At 43.8% G+C, this 13,947-nt stretch overlaps 2 protein-coding genes across 7 annotated transcripts in view; one reads left to right on the top strand and one right to left on the bottom strand.

Annotated features, from left to right (window-relative positions):
* The window catches only part of pcm1 (pericentriolar material 1), a 21,922-nt gene extending 15,269 nt beyond the window's left edge, over positions 1–6,653 (top strand). For 3 of the 5 annotated variants that reach the window (XM_054778121.1, XM_054778120.1, XM_054778118.1), the window contains 14 exons: positions 516–644; positions 1,174–1,279; positions 2,298–2,432; positions 2,541–2,635; positions 4,120–4,254; positions 4,320–4,523; positions 4,621–4,671; positions 4,734–4,857; positions 4,964–5,118; positions 5,196–5,238; positions 5,314–5,537; positions 5,927–6,022; positions 6,094–6,217; positions 6,312–6,653. In XM_054778121.1, coding sequence (XP_054634096.1) covers positions 516–644; positions 1,174–1,279; positions 2,298–2,432; positions 2,541–2,635; positions 4,120–4,254; positions 4,320–4,523; positions 4,621–4,671; positions 4,734–4,857; positions 4,964–5,118; positions 5,196–5,238; positions 5,314–5,537; positions 5,927–6,022; positions 6,094–6,217; positions 6,312–6,361 — 1,671 coding nt within the window. In that variant the 3' untranslated portion in view covers positions 6,362–6,653. Of the gene's footprint in view, positions 1–515; positions 645–1,173; positions 1,280–2,297; positions 2,433–2,537; positions 2,636–4,119; positions 4,255–4,319; positions 4,524–4,620; positions 4,672–4,733; positions 4,858–4,963; positions 5,119–5,195; positions 5,239–5,313; positions 5,538–5,926; positions 6,023–6,093; positions 6,218–6,311 lie in introns of all 5 variants that reach the window. The other 2 variants (XM_054778119.1, XM_054778117.1) reach the window with 1 other exon arrangement.
* asah1b (N-acylsphingosine amidohydrolase (acid ceramidase) 1b) lies at positions 3,495–13,947 on the bottom strand. Of its 2 annotated transcripts, XM_054778133.1 has the most exons (14): positions 13,717–13,935; positions 13,561–13,607; positions 12,305–12,395; positions 12,143–12,229; positions 11,982–12,060; positions 11,808–11,882; positions 11,688–11,733; positions 9,957–10,101; positions 9,815–9,869; positions 9,658–9,739; positions 9,440–9,571; positions 8,331–8,454; positions 8,187–8,243; positions 3,497–8,106 (listed from the first exon to the last, which is right to left on the bottom strand). In XM_054778133.1, the coding sequence occupies exons 1-14, from the start codon at positions 13,783–13,785 to the stop codon at positions 8,017–8,019; spliced, it is 1,179 nt and encodes a 392-aa protein (XP_054634108.1). In that variant the 5' UTR covers positions 13,786–13,935; the 3' UTR covers positions 3,497–8,016. The 2 variants fall into 2 exon arrangements, with proteins under 2 accessions (XP_054634107.1, XP_054634108.1); XM_054778132.1 differs by having other exon boundaries at positions 3,495–8,106; positions 11,808–12,060; positions 13,717–13,947.

The following is a 13,947-nucleotide window of genomic DNA, read 5'->3' as shown; positions in this document are numbered from 1 at the left end:
TAGCACTCATCATAAATGAATAGAAAAATGTGCAGTTAATCCATGCGATCAGTATCGGCGGCATAAAACCCTGAACAGAGCATCCCTAACGAAAACAGAGGCTCCACTGCACCACGAGTGCTGTAACTACAGATGTAACACTTTGTTGACCACACGGGCACTTACGAACAAGCGTATTGCAGAACACGGCAGCAACAGAACCAAGGTAGCTGTTGTGTCAGCATTAGTAGCGCTAATAAGTTGAACAAGTGTAACACATGACATTCACCAAGGAGCAGCGGTGGGTAAAGCTGCTGACCACTCGAGGTGATTACAAAAAATACAGCCACAGCTGTTTATTAGTTTTTTGATACAGAATTGTTTTCTTTACTTTTATACACCACAAGATGTTAAATTTGGGGGGTAATTAGTTTCAGGTTTATGGGACAATTAAGGATGCGTGTGTTGCTTCATAGAATTAGTCTCTCAGGCAGGACGCCATTGAAGGCTGCACGTGTCGTCTTGTGTCCCTGCAGGACTTGGTGACCAGGCACCTGGCTGAGAAGAGCGCATCCCAGGAGATGCTGCCCCTGGGTGCAGCGTCTTGGGCTGGAGGCTCTCAGTCTGAGCTCACGCCCAGTGAAAGCCCCACGACCAGCGATGCCGTAAGACACCGCATTCCCAGCATGCCTCTTTTATTTATTCTGTCAAATTCTTTGCACGAAACCCCTAGCTTGACACCCCCCCCCCCCCCCCCCCCCCCTTTCCCCTCCAGTCTCTGTCCCATCTTCTACATCTTAATTCATCTTTGGTGAGTTTCTTCCTAAACTCGGCCTGCTTTCATCCTTGTGTCTCTTCTCTTCATCCTCCTCTTTGGTTTTTCCCTCCCCTCATCTTCATTGATTTCATCTTGTAAGCAATGGTTGTCCGTGTGTGTGTGCGTGTCCACGCAGGAACGCACTTGTATTCTTTGTTCTATGTTGAGCTAATTGGAAGCCAGGCCGTTTGTGTCTGAATAATTCCTCTGTTGTGGAATCGACAGATGAAACGTCTGAGCTGGCGTTTGAAGTGTGGCCTCGGCTTCTTTCCTCCGGTGGAGCCTTCATTTGCGCCTAATCAGACTGTGCTCCGCTTTCAGGAACGTTGAATAACTGCTGCCCCGTCCCCCAAACTCCCCAAAATGTGTGTTTTTAGGAAGCAGTGGAGAAGAACGTGAAGAAGGGAGACGACACAGAGTCTGTGGGTAATGACAGCACCATGTCTTCTAGCAACCTGGATCCCTTTGCCAAGGACCACCTCAGTATGTTGAAACAGTAGAAATGATGGTGTATACATCACAGCATACCATAGCAGCCCCCAGATGCCATGCCGTTACGCCCATCGGTAGCTGTGAGCAGCCCGTTTATGGCGACAGCCTGTCTTAACGTGGACCAACTCGTCAAGTCCTGGTCCACAGTCTTCCTCCATGTTGACACAAATAGTTGTGTTTATAGTATTGTCACCTCCATCATTAAGAAGAGTGGGACTGATAACTGGAAAGGAAATTGGGCATAGGACCAAAGATCTTTTGCTCTTTGGCGGAAGACTTCTTAGACGTTTTTTCCTGCAATTAACAAAATGCATTCATTTACGTTTTTGCACAAATAGAAGAAAGCCATGTCAGCAAACTGCCTTTATAGGGTCCTATGAAGCCATTTTTTGTTTTTTTTCCCCAAATTCTGTTTTTTTTCCTAAATTCAATTTTTAATTTTTAAAAAATGCATTTTTTTTATCACCATAGATTTGTGGGGGTTTTTTGTGCCAGTGAATAAAATGACTGCTAAATGTATGCAATCCATCATTGGACAACTTTGCCCAGTATTTCAGAAACGGATGTAGCTTCACTAACTTTTCATTGCTGCTTCTTCTACAACTGATCATATCTGTGCTGGTGGAAGAAGACGTAGTGGCAGACGCCATTGCAATCGCTTTTTTTAATGTAAGCTGTTTTATGACACCCTTACTTTATATCACTATTAGACAGGATGTGCGCCGCTCTTATTTTGAAGTCCGGGAAGTGTGGTGCGTGTGTTGGAAAATGATATTTGACCGCTGCTAAGTGAAATGGCTCGCCGAGTGCCTGTGCAGCCGTGGCTGTCGTCCTTATTTCACACGCAGTCGGCACTCAAAGACAACACGCAGCCATGAAAAACAGTGAAGATTTATTAATGAGTGAGGGAGTTCGAACTATGATGTAGTGAGGGACGACTGATAAGTGAATAAAACTACATTGAAACATTAATTTTCCCGCTATAACTGTCACCTATGATTCTTTACAGGCAGCACCGTCATCCACTTGGACAAAGCCTTGGCCAGGATGCGCAAGTACGAGCACACGAAGCTGAAAGGGGACACGAGCACCGCCGGCGACTCTGACCTCTCCAATGTTGAGGCCACTGAAGCTACGGTAGACGGTACGCACAACTCGCCATGACACGATTGCTGCCCTCGGCTTGCAAAACATGACGCGCAAGAGCATTTGCTTTGTTTCTGACGACGCTCACGTCTGTGTAAACCAGCAGGAGCGTCTGGTGACGTGCGCTGCCCTCAGATCGACACCCAGCAGCTCAATCAGCAAATCAAGGCCATCATGGCGGAGGTCATTCCCTTCCTCAAGGTAGATGGAGCACACAGGCAGTCATTTATCGTTTGTTGTTGCTTCTCCGCAGGGGATGTGTGGTAGAATTGGAAGCAGGACTGCAGTTTATTTAGCTCTGCTTCTGCATTTGATTGGTGTTGCTGCTTAGTGATGAAAACTGTTCAAATGTGGTGGCACTCAGTTTTGTCCCTCATGTCAGATACAGACCGTAAACCCTGAAGGAAAAGTGCTCCACACTCCTCGAGACACGAACACACGTCTTTCTCTTTTCTGTGCAGTGTAAAGATCGAAAAACAAGTAAAAAGAGGCAGCTAAGAATGCACGTGATGAGACGCACTCAAAGCCTTCTGATAAAACCTCCAAACAGTGCAAACAATTCCCCATTTACATCATGTGACCTGCATATTAAAGCAAGCTACAGCCACATTGTTATTGTGATGAACGTGGTTACTGCCGTTAGCCGGCTAGCGACTAGCTTCACCACTCAGCGCTACGTTGACTTTCTTTTGGATCAGAGTCAAATTCAGGCTGGTACTGACGATATCAGCCTGATACTGATATCATATTTGCTTATTGCAAATCCACCTGTCTCTGGTAAATTAGAAAAAGTAGTCTATTTCATGTCATAGCATAAAGAACACACAACATTTAATAAGTATTAATAATGTAATCATTTTTTTAAAAAGCTGAAGTCTTCTGAAGTAGCTGGGTGGTTTGCAAGACAGCCAAGCTAATATATAACAATCATATCAAATATGTGAAAATGATAGATTAAACAATAAAAAAATAACAAAAACATTCAAATAAATGATTAATTATGAAGAACTACTGTAAGAATGAAAACTTTATTCACAATTTACACATGGCTCTGTTTATGGTTGTGTCGACATGTTTCAGACACGCATGACTGAATGACAGCAATGACTGAAAAGCAGGGCTGTCAAATGATGAAAGGTTTACAACTTAATCATGATTAATCACCATGTGCAACTATGTGCGAAATATTTTTTTTACTGTATTTTATGAACAAAAACAAATAAGGGGATGTCTGCATTAACAGCTCCAAGTGAACAGAACTAAATCACGCTAAAAGATGGAACACATGTCTGGAAATCTATTTGCTTAGCACTGGTCTCTTTAATAGCAGCACATTTGAATCACACCAAAGACGCCACTTAATTTAAAAATGTTGTTTGGAGCGCCCCTGAATGCACCTCACCGCTGTCTATGATGATAAGACATGCGTCTATGTAGCGTTTATAGCAGGCTTTCTAGGCGTACAAGGTGTGTTCCATTACCTGTATGAAGTAGTTGCCTCTTTTCCTCCAAACATCCAGTAGACTACTTGATGTTAGTAATGCTAACACGTAGCATTGGCTTGCACGCCAGAGGCCGGAAGGTCAAATGAGCATTTTTAATGGTTAAAATAATATTTTTTAATGATACCATCGTGTGAAATGCAATTTGGGAGCAGGTTTAAATGAATATGTGTCCTGATGCAGGACAACATGGACAAGGTGTGTTCCCCGCAGCTGCTGACGTCTTTGCGCCGCAAGGTTCTGGCGCTCACCCAGCAAAACGACGAGAGCAAGGAGTTTGTGCGCTTCTTCCACCGACAGCTAGGGGGCATCCTGCAGGTAGGACCGGACGCACGTCTTCCGATGGCTCCCACAGCTGACCTCTCCTCTCCTGCCGCCTCCAGGATTCTCTCGGCGTGTTTGTGGGCCACACCCTCAAGGACTGCGGCGAGGACCTCCTGGTGGAGATCTCGGACATCCTCTTCAACGAGCTGGCCTTCTTCAGGCTCATGCAGGACTTGGACAATGGCATCGGTGTCTCTTCGGAAGCCAAGCAGAAAAAGAGGCGGAAGGCTGAGGCGCCTCCTGAGGCCAATCACACTTTAAAGGTTGGTGAGAAGTTGAGAAGCTTTCAAAAGCGTGAGCCGTTGTGTCCGTACTTCCGCCTGCAACTCTACAAATATGCTTTTTCTACTCCTACGTTAGGAGAGCGTTACGGTCCAGCTCGACACGTCATCTTCTCCCGAAGAAGACAAGGTCTGTGCATCTTCCTCCCCGCTACACCAGCGTCACATGACACTACTCTGTCTGTCTGGCAGGACAAAGACGACAGAGAGCAGGATTCTTCTCAGCGGGGGATGTGCCTGGCCAGTCACCTGACATGCCAGGACGGTGAAGAAGATGAGGAAGAGGCTGGAGCTTGTGGGCTGCCGCTGTCCATCAGTAAGGAAAGGAGGGTTTCTCCTTGCCAGTCCAAAATAAATGCAGTATTACAACCCTGGTGGTCCACGCCATACGTCTCACCATCACCGCGCTTTCTTTCCTGGAGGTCTTTCCAAAGCCGAGACTCAGGCCCTGACCAACTATGGCAGCGGCGAGGACGAGAATGAGGAGGAGGAGGAGCTGGAGGAGTTTGAAGCGGGGCCCGTGGACGTCCAGACGTCAATGCAGGCCACTGCAGAAAGCCAGATGGAGGACCATGAGGTCAGTGTGAGCACCCCACCCCCCAGACTGACCACACCCTGTGCATACGTCTGATGTTGATCTGCGTCCGTGTGCAGGAGGACATCCAGGAGATGAAAAGTGAGCTGAGCTCAGCAAACGGTGAGATGCTTCTTGCTGCAGGCTTTCATTCCTCACTCTCATTTACTCACCCGCCTTCACTCCCTCACACCGCAGGGACCACCGAGGTGCCCGTCATCGACCTGGCTGACCATGAGCCCACACTGATGACGAGTCACGGCAGGCGGGAGGAGGAGGACAAGGTGGAGGAAGAAGACGAGCACACAGTCCCCACTGCTCCTGAAGAGACCAGCAGAATCTCAGAAGTTCAGAGCTTCCCGAAAGACTCAATCAACACCAGCAGTCCCGACACCGACTCACCCGTCATGATCAACGTGGACGTAAGATAGATGCACTTATTGGCTGTCTTCAGCCCACATGTCAGTCGTTACCTTGGCTGTTAGTGCAGTCATAGGCCAGTCTACATGTCAGTCGTTACCTTGGCTGTTAGTGCAGTCATAGGCCAGTCTACATGTCAGTTGTTACACTGGCTGTTGGTGCAGTCATAGGCCAGTCTACATGTCAGTCGTTACACTGGCTGTTAGTGCAGTCATAGGCCAGTCTACATGTTGATCATGACAGCAGCACTCCATGGAGTCTAAAGTGGTCAGTCAGCATGTATTTTTCCAGTCGGTCAGCATTTCTGCAGTCATTGGGCGGTCTGCGTGATGAAGATGATTGTCACGTGTGGTGTGTGTAAGCGTTGAGCGCGGCGTTGATGACGTTGCAGGAGGCGGGTTCGGGCAACAGCAGCCAGAGGACATCGGACGAAGACGACTTTGTCCAAGTGGACGACCTTCCCCTGCAGCTCAGCGTCATGTGTGAGGTAACGTCCAATCCCAGCAGCTCCCTTCACGGTGGGCTTGATTGATTGATTGATTGATGGGTTGTGGGCAGGAGGAGCTGCAGAAGAGGATCGTGGAGGAGCAGCAGAATAACGACTTGCGAGTGGAAATCCTCGGCGACAACACAGAACTTTTTGCGGGTCTCTTGGGAAACGACGAGGCTTTGAAGGAACCAGGTTTGTCTCGACAGCGTTGGCGTTTACACCTGGTAGTACTGCTAGTACTGATACTACTGCTTGGGTTTACGTACGTTTGGCTGGTCTTTTGCAGGAAACGCTGCTGCCCAGGAAGAGGAAATAAAAGCACATCAGATCTTCTGAGGCTGCCGATGTTGTCCTGTCAATAACTTGATTTGAAAAGCAAATAGTGAAGTCCTCCGCAAATACTAGTTCATTTTATCCCACTAAGGTTTGTTTGTTTGTTTGGGATGGGTTCGCCTTCATGCACCTGCTGTGAGTTAACAAGTTTTAAAAAGCTGTGACTTCAATGCTTTGTTGACATTTTTCTACATTTTAGTCTTTATTGGCTGCAAGCTTTGTTTTCCCTCCATCTTGTTACAATGCAGAACGTTTTCATTAAAATGTTGGGACTTTTGTGTTTTCATGTCCTTCATTGATATTCATGATGCTGCAGCCTCTCCCAAAATATAAGGTACACCGCAGGCCAGAATACTCAATTTTACGCAGCTGAAAAATGAGGCCAAAACATTAGGCACACCTAGGGCTGAAAAATTGGGGGGTACACAGTACACTAGAGGTACACCCAAACCATTAGGTACACTATATGTACACCCAAATCATTAGGTACACTAGATGTACACCCAAATCATTAGGTACACCCAAATCATTAGGTACACTAGATGTACACCCAAATCATTAGGTACACTAGATGTACACCCAAACCATTAGGTACACTAGATGTACACCCAAATCATTAGGTACACTAGATGTACACCCAAATCATTAGGTACACCCAAATCATTAGGTACACTAGATGTACACCCAAATCATTAGGTACACTAGATGTACACCCAAACCATTAGGTACACTAGATGTACACCCAAATCATTAGGTACACTAGATGTACACCCAAATCATTAGGTACACCCAAATCATTAGGTACACTAGATGTACACCCAAATCATTAGGTACACTAGATGTACACCCAAACCATTAGGTACACTAGATGTACACCCAAATCATTAGGTACACTAGATGTACACCCAAACCATTAGGTACATGTGTGGCAACTGAAAAATGTACAGTTGAGGCAAAAATATTAGGTTGACCCGAAGTGTCAACACAAATCCAATATTAGTGGCACCCAGAATATTAGGTACACCTAAGGCTGAAAAATTGGGTGTGCCCTCTGGCCAAAATAAAAATGGGAGCACCTAAGGATTCAATATTAGGGCCACCTAAAATGGGGGTCTCAAACTCAATTTCACTGGGGGCCAGTGGAGGTAGAGTTTGGGTGCGGCTGGGTTGGGAGTAGGGCTGGGAATCTCAGGGTACCTCAAGATACGATACAAGTCCCAATACATCCATGTGATAACACCACTGTTACTTCAGTGTTGTTTACTTGCCCCTGGAAGTATGGAAGACTGAGCTTGCCCGGATGTTGCGGGCTGCAGTTACACTACGATGTCCAGTTGCGGGCCGCAAGTTACGATTTGGTGGGCCGCAAATGGCTGCGGGCCGTGATTTTGAGACCCCTCCCCTAAAAAAGGACGTTGCATCTGAAGGTGAATGTTTTGGTGAAAAACAATAGAAAAGATTTGTACCGGAATTGTTTTTAATGAAACATGAAGTGGGAGTTGGATTTTAAGGAAATGGTTGGCAGCCTGCGCCTGGAACCAATGTGACGTGCACTCACGTGCACTTCCCTTTGTCCGCTTTCAGAACATTTCGCATCACGTCCACATGAACGACGTTTAGAACTGATGTGAAAGACAACACAAGGCAGCAGTGATGGGTCACCAGGGCATGCAGGGGCTGGGACAGTCTCTGATGTAGGACTCCAGCGTGCCTGCAGACACCTGCATCAGTGTTGTGTACGTGGTCAACTGGAGACAAGAGACGGGGGTGGGAGCATTTAGAGACAAAGACTGCACCGAGACAAAGACCAAAGACAAAGAAAGCTGACCTTGTTGAGCACCGGCTTCGTGGACAGCACGTCATAAAGCGTCTTGATGGAGACGTTCTGTCAAACAGTAACGCATCATAAAGTCCGACATTAAAACAAACACAAAAACCATCACATGACCCCCGCGAGACAAGATGTCCTTACGGCCTGCGAGGTGGCGTTCATGCACTTCATGGCCGGGGTCCTGCGGTCATCCAGGAACAACGGATCCTTCCAGTGGTCGTAGTTTGTCTCCAGCACGTACCAGCGGCCCAACTTCAAGTCAATCCTACAAGAAAAAGCAAAGCGACGCATGACGCGTTTCACAGTCGTCACGTGACGACTAAGTCACAAGCGAGCAATTTCACAACAAGCAGGCGACAAGCATCTTCTCCTTTTGGTCACGTAATGTCTGAGTCTGCCAACAGCAGTGGGGGGTTAGCAGTGTGTTAACATGCACCAAATTGTTCTGTTATGGCTTTATCCCAAAATGGGAGAAATTCATTTTTCGCCTCAAAATTCTGCACCCCATGACGACAACATGAAAAAAGCAAATGTATTAAAAAAAACTTTTGGAAAAAACTGAAAATCCCATTTGCAAAAGTATTCACAGCACCCAAAAAGACATTTTTGCAACTCATTTAACACAAAGAAAGTTTTGGGGAAAAAAATGGAATATTATGAGGAAAAAATCTAATACCATAATAATATTATTGTAGAAAGCATAAAGTAATTATTAAAAACATATTTTTATGATAAAAAAAGGATGAGGAAAAAGTGTACATTTGACAAAAAGTTAAATATTTAGAAACATTTAATATTATGAGAAAACGTGTGATAATATTATTGCAAAAATATAACAATTAAAAAAAATACAATTTTATGATAAAAAAAAGGATGAGAAACGTCAAAAAGTTCAATATTTACATAAATATTGAAAAAAAAAGTAATACTATGATAAAAAATATAATACCACAATAACGTCATTATTGTACAAGCATAAAGTCGTTATTCCAAAAATGCGACAAAGAATGAGAAACAGTTCAATATTTAGAAAAACAACATTATTGCAAAAGCATGAGTCATTCTTTAAAAAGCTATTTTATGATAAAAAAGGACGAGAAAAAGTGTTGATGTGACAAAAAGTGAAATAAATATGACAACATCATGATTGCGCAAGCATCAAGTTGTTCTTCACAAAAAATGATTTTCCTGATAAAAAATGAGAAAAGTGTTGGTTTGAGTGAAATATTAGCAGAAAAAAGCCGTGTTACTCGAGGACGTCCAGGCTGAGGAGGCGGGATCTGGTGATGATGCAGCCTTGGCCCGTGCTGTTGCCCCCCAGGATGAAGTAGGCCGGAGCCAGCAGTTTGGTCTGAGCCAGGCGACCTTTGGCCTCCTCGTAGCTGACCCACGCAAAGAAAGGAAAGGGTCAAGCGTGGCGTCACGGTGCCGCCGCCGGTCAAAGTGCGTCACGGCGGTGCGGACGTACCTGGTTGCGTTTTCCAGCACGGAGCGAGTGAGGAAGCTCATCCAGATCCCGTCTCGCTTCCCGAGGATCCACTCCAGGATTCCTGCAGGCGGACATACGCTAGCATCAAGCCGCACGTGGCGAGCTCCGCCCCTTCAGAGACGCTCCCGCCACTCACCGATGTATCCTCCGTCCAGGCTGAAGCGTTCGTTCATGGTCAGCGTGAAGGCGGTCTGGCAGGCAGCGGGTTATCATGAGGATGAGGATGAGGATGAGGATGATGAGGATGATGATTGATTATTCCAGCGTGTCAGACTCACAGGTTTGATGCCCGTCAGCATGCCAACGTAGCCCGCAAAGCTGGTGGACTTGAAGACCGTCTGCTTGTTTCTCTTGAAGTCCACGTTGACCACCAGCGGCTTCAGCAACTCGCTCACCACCCACGACTTGTTTCGCTCGTCCCACCTGCCACACCAGCGCCTCCCTTTCACTTCACCCGCACATTGTCTTAACTACAACATTGGTTGTCTGTTTGCTTGGTTTGAAACATACGCAATTTTCCCAATTTCACAAGAATAAAATCTGGGGTTTTCTAAGAAGAATACTTTTTTTTCTTTAAAGAAAAAAAAAAGTATTTTCATGTAAAAATAAATCATCAGAATGAATCATGTGCCAAAAAAATACTATTACAAGAATAACATCATTTTTCGGAGGGAAAATAAAGGTTCTTTTTTTTTTTTTTAAGTCTCTCCTCGACCCCCCCCAAAGACAAAATCCAAAATTTGATGGGATTAAAAAAAAAAAAAATACCAGTCATAAAGTCGTTTTCACAAGGAAATAGTGCAACTTTCACAAGAACGTTAAAAAAAGTCACTTTCTAATTTTACAAGAATAAAAATCTAACTTTTTTCAAAAAAGTAAAAAATTAAACAGACCTGAGAACACATTTTTTTTCCATTATGTAGAAATCTTCCAAAAAATAGTAGTAAAAAATAACCATAAATCTAAAAAGTGAATTTCATGTTATTTTCTAATTTCACAAAAATTTAAATCAAAATTGCTTCAAAAAATAAAAAATAAATAAAACAGCCCTACTTTTAGATGAATGCATTTTTTAAAAGAAAAAGTAATAACATTATGTAGAAAAAAATAAAACTAAAAAAAAAAAAAATCAAAAAAGAGTCAAGTGACAAGAACACAATTTTAAAAGAATAACATCGTTTTTGGGAGGAAATGGTTATATTAGAAAATAAATAAATAAAATAAATAAATAAAAAAATGGCTAAACATGCTAATGTTAGCATGTTAACGCCTAGCATGATAATGCTAAGTCTTTATATAAGTGTCTACCTGTGAAAATGACTAAAAATGCTACTATGCTAATGTTAACATGCTAGCAACGCTAACATAAGCATGCTAACACCTAGCATGGTAATGCTAAGTCTTTATATAAGTGTCTACCTATGAAAATGGCTAAAAATGCTACTATGCTAATATTAACATGCTAGCAATGCTTACATGCTAATACCTAGCATGATAGAGCTAAGTGTTTATATGTGGGTCTACCCATGAAAATAGGTAAAACTGCTCGTGTGCTACCAGTAGTATGCTACCATGATAGCGCAATGTGCCGTGAAGGCTGAATGTCCCGAAGGAGCGGAGGAGCACTTGGACGTTGGAAGGGTTTGAATCGGTGGATAAATGGGGCAGTGGTAGCAGGTGATAAGAATTAGCTGTAGCGAAAAGGGTGAATTTGGGGAAAATGTTGAATTTTGGATCACCTCCAACATTTCATCAGTTCTTCCTTATCCCATTTCCGACACTTCCTGAAAATGTCATCCAAATCCATCCAGAACTTTTCACCTTATTTTGAACACAGGCAAACAAACAGACCGAGGCCGCCACTTTCATCCAATACCAATAAACCCATCACATATTTGATCAAGTCAAAAGAAACGTAAAAAAGGGTAATCATTGACTATTTAAAAGTAACAATACCGCAATAAAAATGAGCGAGAAGGTAGTATTTTTTGGAGAAAAGCGTCTCTCACCCCATGAATAATCCAAAATCCAGATTGCGAGCGTGCAGCAGGTTTCCTGAGAAAGCGACGGGAAAAAGAAGCGCTCCGTTAACTGGTTGACGTTCAACATGAATTCCCTGCTGCCGTCACCTTTGGCGTCCTCTGCGATGACCGACGTGCAGACGGTAAACACCTCGTAGAAGATGTTAAACAGGACCACCTCACCTACGTCGCCACCGGGTGACAAACAAGCATGTTCATCCACCTCCCAGCGGCAGATTACTATCTCTGTCCCGCTCAGCGGAAACGCCCATCTCAGCTTACCCAGAGGAATCCCCGAGGCTGCCGCTATTCCTCTAATTTCATCGGCAAACGGGTACGGAAGCGTGTCGACTATAAGAGGCTGCGCACAAACAAACACAGCTTGGTTACTGCTGCCACATTTGAAAGCAACACGCCAGAAGATGCCAGTGAGTGCGGCTGACCAGCGCGGCGTCCACCAGCTCGACCAGCTTCCCGTCAGGCACGAACGCATCCGCCAAGTCTTTGATGGCCTGGATCATGCTGGCCAGCTTGGACAGTCATCACAACATCAGAGACGGCTCACCGGGCCAAAAACATACCGTCATTATTGGTCGTTATTGTACCTCCCTCTTTTTCTCAGTGATCACAGCGGTCCATCTGTCCCTGGGGGGCAAGTCCAGGTCCACCGAATACCAGCTGACGGCTCCTTTAAACCTGAATTCAAGGATTCAACTCATTATTTCCCCACGTGGAGTCCTCCATCACCTGGGCTTGTTCAGCATCAAGCGCTTCATTGGGGAAATGTACGAGAAAGATTTGTACATTTCCGAGAACAATGTCGTAGTTCAAAGAGGAAAAAAAGGTGTACATTTAGGAGACTAAAGTCGTACATTTGCGAGGAAATAAGTCCTCGATTTGTGAGAAGAAAGACGTACATTTATGAGGTCAAAAGTTGTGAATTTACGAGAATAAGGTCGTAAATTCACGGGAAAAAAGTTGTACATTTACGAGAAAAAAAGTTTTACATTTATGAAATTAAAGTCGTAATTTATGAGAAAAAAGTAGTAAATTTATGAGAATAAAGACGGAAATTTACGGGAAAAATTTGTAAATTTAGGAGAATAAAGTTGTAATTTAAAGAAAAAAAGTGTACATTTATGAGAATAAAGTCGTACATTTACAAGAAAAAAGTCGTAATATTACGAGAAAAAAGTCATCAGTTTACAATAATAAAGTCAGAAATTTACAAGTCTTTTATCGTAAAATTATGACCTAGGAAAAATCTTGCACATTTCCGAAAAATTGTCTTTTTTTTCTCCTAAATGTAATCTTCAATGTTGTCTAAATTTACGACTTTATTCTGGAAATCTCAAATTCTTTTTTGCAATGTGGCCTTAAAGCTCCGTCGTAAAAGACGAGTGGCCGCGTGTTGTGTTCAGGTGAAATTTGAAAGTCGGATTTCCATTAGATTGATTTGATGAGTTTGCGTGATCCTATTGCGTAACTGTACCTAATGTTGTGGCTAGTGTTTGTATTCACAAGCATACAACTAACGTTGAAAATGTTGTTTTCCTCAAATGTCTATCGCTACCTCTGAATTTAACAAAACATTCTTATCATTATCCAAGATATTACAAGTCAGCCTGAAAAACGCATTCTTGGTGTTTCTTTAATGTTATTTCGTAATTTGCCTTTACATAATACATCAAACCATTCTTTACATGTTCCGATTAGTTCAAATGAACAGCTTCAAACTTTGCGTGCAACGGGCAGCAATTGAACGCACCACAGCTCCAACGTTACAAAACACAAACTACGACAACACTCGCTGACTTCATTTGCTGTCAAGGTTATTATTTAGCACATGGTTGTGACCTACGTGGGTCCACTTGGTGGGTACATTCCCATCCGGCAGTCTTCTGTGAACTGTTAAGAATCAAATAGTCCAACATTTAGTGTAATGCGTAAGTCACATCACAGTTTTTCGCACGACTCTTCAATAAAAACAACGCACAGTGGCACAAATGTTACTTACCGGGGGTATAAACTGCGCCGCTGTGACCGTAAATAAAGCAGCCACAAAAAGAAAAATAAAGCGCGCCATTTTGTAGCCTTGACACCAGCCGAACACAAAATGTATTAAATTTACTTGCAAGGGTTACTTGTTTTCTTGTGACACACCGCTGACTGACACTCAATTTATGGGGGGAACCCGGAAGTGGATCAATAAATTAAACTTCACTGACGCGCAATGAAAAGAAATAAT

Source organism: Dunckerocampus dactyliophorus, chromosome 6 (assembly GCF_027744805.1).
Source record: "Dunckerocampus dactyliophorus isolate RoL2022-P2 chromosome 6, RoL_Ddac_1.1, whole genome shotgun sequence".
NCBI classification, from domain to species: Eukaryota; Metazoa; Chordata; class Actinopteri; order Syngnathiformes; family Syngnathidae; genus Dunckerocampus; species Dunckerocampus dactyliophorus.
This window is presented reverse-complemented; position numbering and strand designations above follow the sequence as displayed.